At 36.3% G+C, this 2,500-nt stretch overlaps 1 protein-coding gene across 1 annotated transcript; it reads left to right on the forward strand.

Annotated features, from left to right (window-relative positions):
• Positions 1–702: 702 nt before the first annotated feature.
• LOC114074365 (myb-like protein I) lies at positions 703–1,236 on the forward strand (the record flags this gene model as incomplete). The annotated part of the gene is made up of 1 exon (XM_027912254.1): positions 703–1,236. A coding segment is annotated over one exon (534 nt), but the record flags the coding sequence as incomplete, so codon positions are not given.
• Between the last annotated feature and the right edge of the window lie 1,264 nt (positions 1,237–2,500).

Raw genomic sequence — 2,500 nt, forward strand, 5'->3', positions numbered from 1 at the left:
ACCAACAACAATAGCAACAACAACAACACCAACACCAACAACAATAGCAACAACAACAACACCAACACCAACAACAATAGCAACAACAACAACACCAACACCAACAACAATAGCAACAACAACAACACCAACACCAACAACAATAGCAACAACAACAACACCAACACCAACAACAATAGCAACAACAACAACACCAACACCAACAACAATAGCAACAACAACAACACCAACACCAACAACAATAGCAACAACAACAACACCAACACCAACAACAATAGCAACAACAACAACACCAACACCAACAACAATAGCAACAACAACAACACCAACACCAACAACAATAGCAACAACAACAACACCAACACCAACAACAATAGCAACAACAACAACACCAACACCAACAACAATAGCAACAACAACAACACCAACACCAACAACAATAGCAACAACAACAACACCAACACCAACAACAATAGCAACAACAACAACACCAACACCAACAACAATAGCAACAACAACAACACCAACACCAACAACAATAGCAACAACAACAACACCAACACCAACAACAATAGCAACAACAACAACACCAACACCAACAACAATAGCAACAACAACAACACCAACACCAACAACAATAGCAACAACAACAACACCAACACCAACAACAATAGCAACAACAACAACACCAACACCAACAACAATAGCAACAACAACAACACCAACACCAACAACAATAGCAACAACAACAACACCAACACCAACAACAATAGCAACAACAACAACACCAACACCAACAACAATAGCAACAACAACAACACCAACACCAACAACAATAGCAACAACAACAACACCAACACCAACAACAATAGCAACAACAACAACACCAACACCAACAACAATAGCAACAACAACAACACCAACACCAACAACAATAGCAACAACAACAACACCAACACCAACAACAATAGCAACAACAACAACACCAACACCAACAACAATAGCAACAACAACAACACCAACACCAACAACAATAGCAACAACAACAACACCAACACCAACAACAATAGCAACAACAACAACACCAACACCAACAACAATAGCAACAACAACAACACCAACACCAACAACAATAGCAACAACAACAACACCAACACCAACAACAATAGCAACAACAACAACACCAACACCAACAACAATAGCAACAACAACAACACCAACACCAACAACAATAGCAACAACAACAACACCAACACCAACAACAATAGCAACAACAAAAACAATACCAGCAATATCAACAACAACAACAACAACAACCACCATAAGAACAACAACAACAACAAAACTTGCAGCAACAACAGCAACAGGAACAACAACAATAGCAAAAACAAAAACAACAACAATAACAACAACAACAGCACTAACAATAACAACAACCACAAAAAAAACAATGCCAACACCAACAACAAAAACAACAACAATAACAACAACAATACCAGCAACAACAACAGCAGCAGCAGCAACAACCACAATAACAACAAAAACAGCAACTACAACAACAACAACAACAACAAAAACAACAACAACAATATCAACAGTAACTACAACAACACTACTAACACCAACTACAACAACAGCAACAAGAACCAGAACCATAATAGTAACAGCAACAGCAACAACGACAATAAAAACAACAGCAACAACAACAACAATAGCAACAACAAGAACAGCAACACCAATACAAACAACAACAAAAAAAGCACTAATAACAACAACAGCAAGAAAAACAAAAACAACACCAATAACAACAACAAAAACAACAACAACAACGACAATAACAATAACAGCAACAACAACAACACTACCAATAGCTACAACAACAATAGCAACAACAGAAACAACAGTTGCAACAACAACACCAACAACAATATCAAATACGGCAACAACAACAACAACAACAACAAGAAAAATAACACCAGCAACAACATTGTTAAAAGATTCAACAAAAGTAGCAGCAATAATAACTGCAGCAACAAGAGCAATAAAAAGAACACCAGCAACAACATGATCATCATCAACAACAACAACAACAACAACAACAACAACAGTAGCAATAACAAAAACATCAACAATCAAAAGCAATTACAACAAAAACATTAACAACAAAAACAAACACAAAATAATAACAACAACAGCAACAACAACATCAACAACAACAATAACAACAACATCAAAAACAACAACAACAACAAGAACAAGAACAATAAGAACAATAACAACAACAAAAATAACAAAAGAATCAGCAACTATCGCAGCAACAATAACAGCAGCACAACAAAAACAACAACAAAAACAACACCAACAACAACATTTACAACAGCAATAACAAAAACAGAAGCAACAATACCAGTAGCAACAACAAGAACAAAAACAACACCAGCAACAACATCATCAACAAGAACAACAACAACAGCAGCAACAACAACAGCAAAAACAAAAA

This window comes from Solanum pennellii, chromosome 10, assembly GCF_001406875.1.
Source record: "Solanum pennellii chromosome 10, SPENNV200".
Classification (NCBI taxonomy): domain Eukaryota; kingdom Viridiplantae; phylum Streptophyta; class Magnoliopsida; order Solanales; family Solanaceae; genus Solanum; species Solanum pennellii.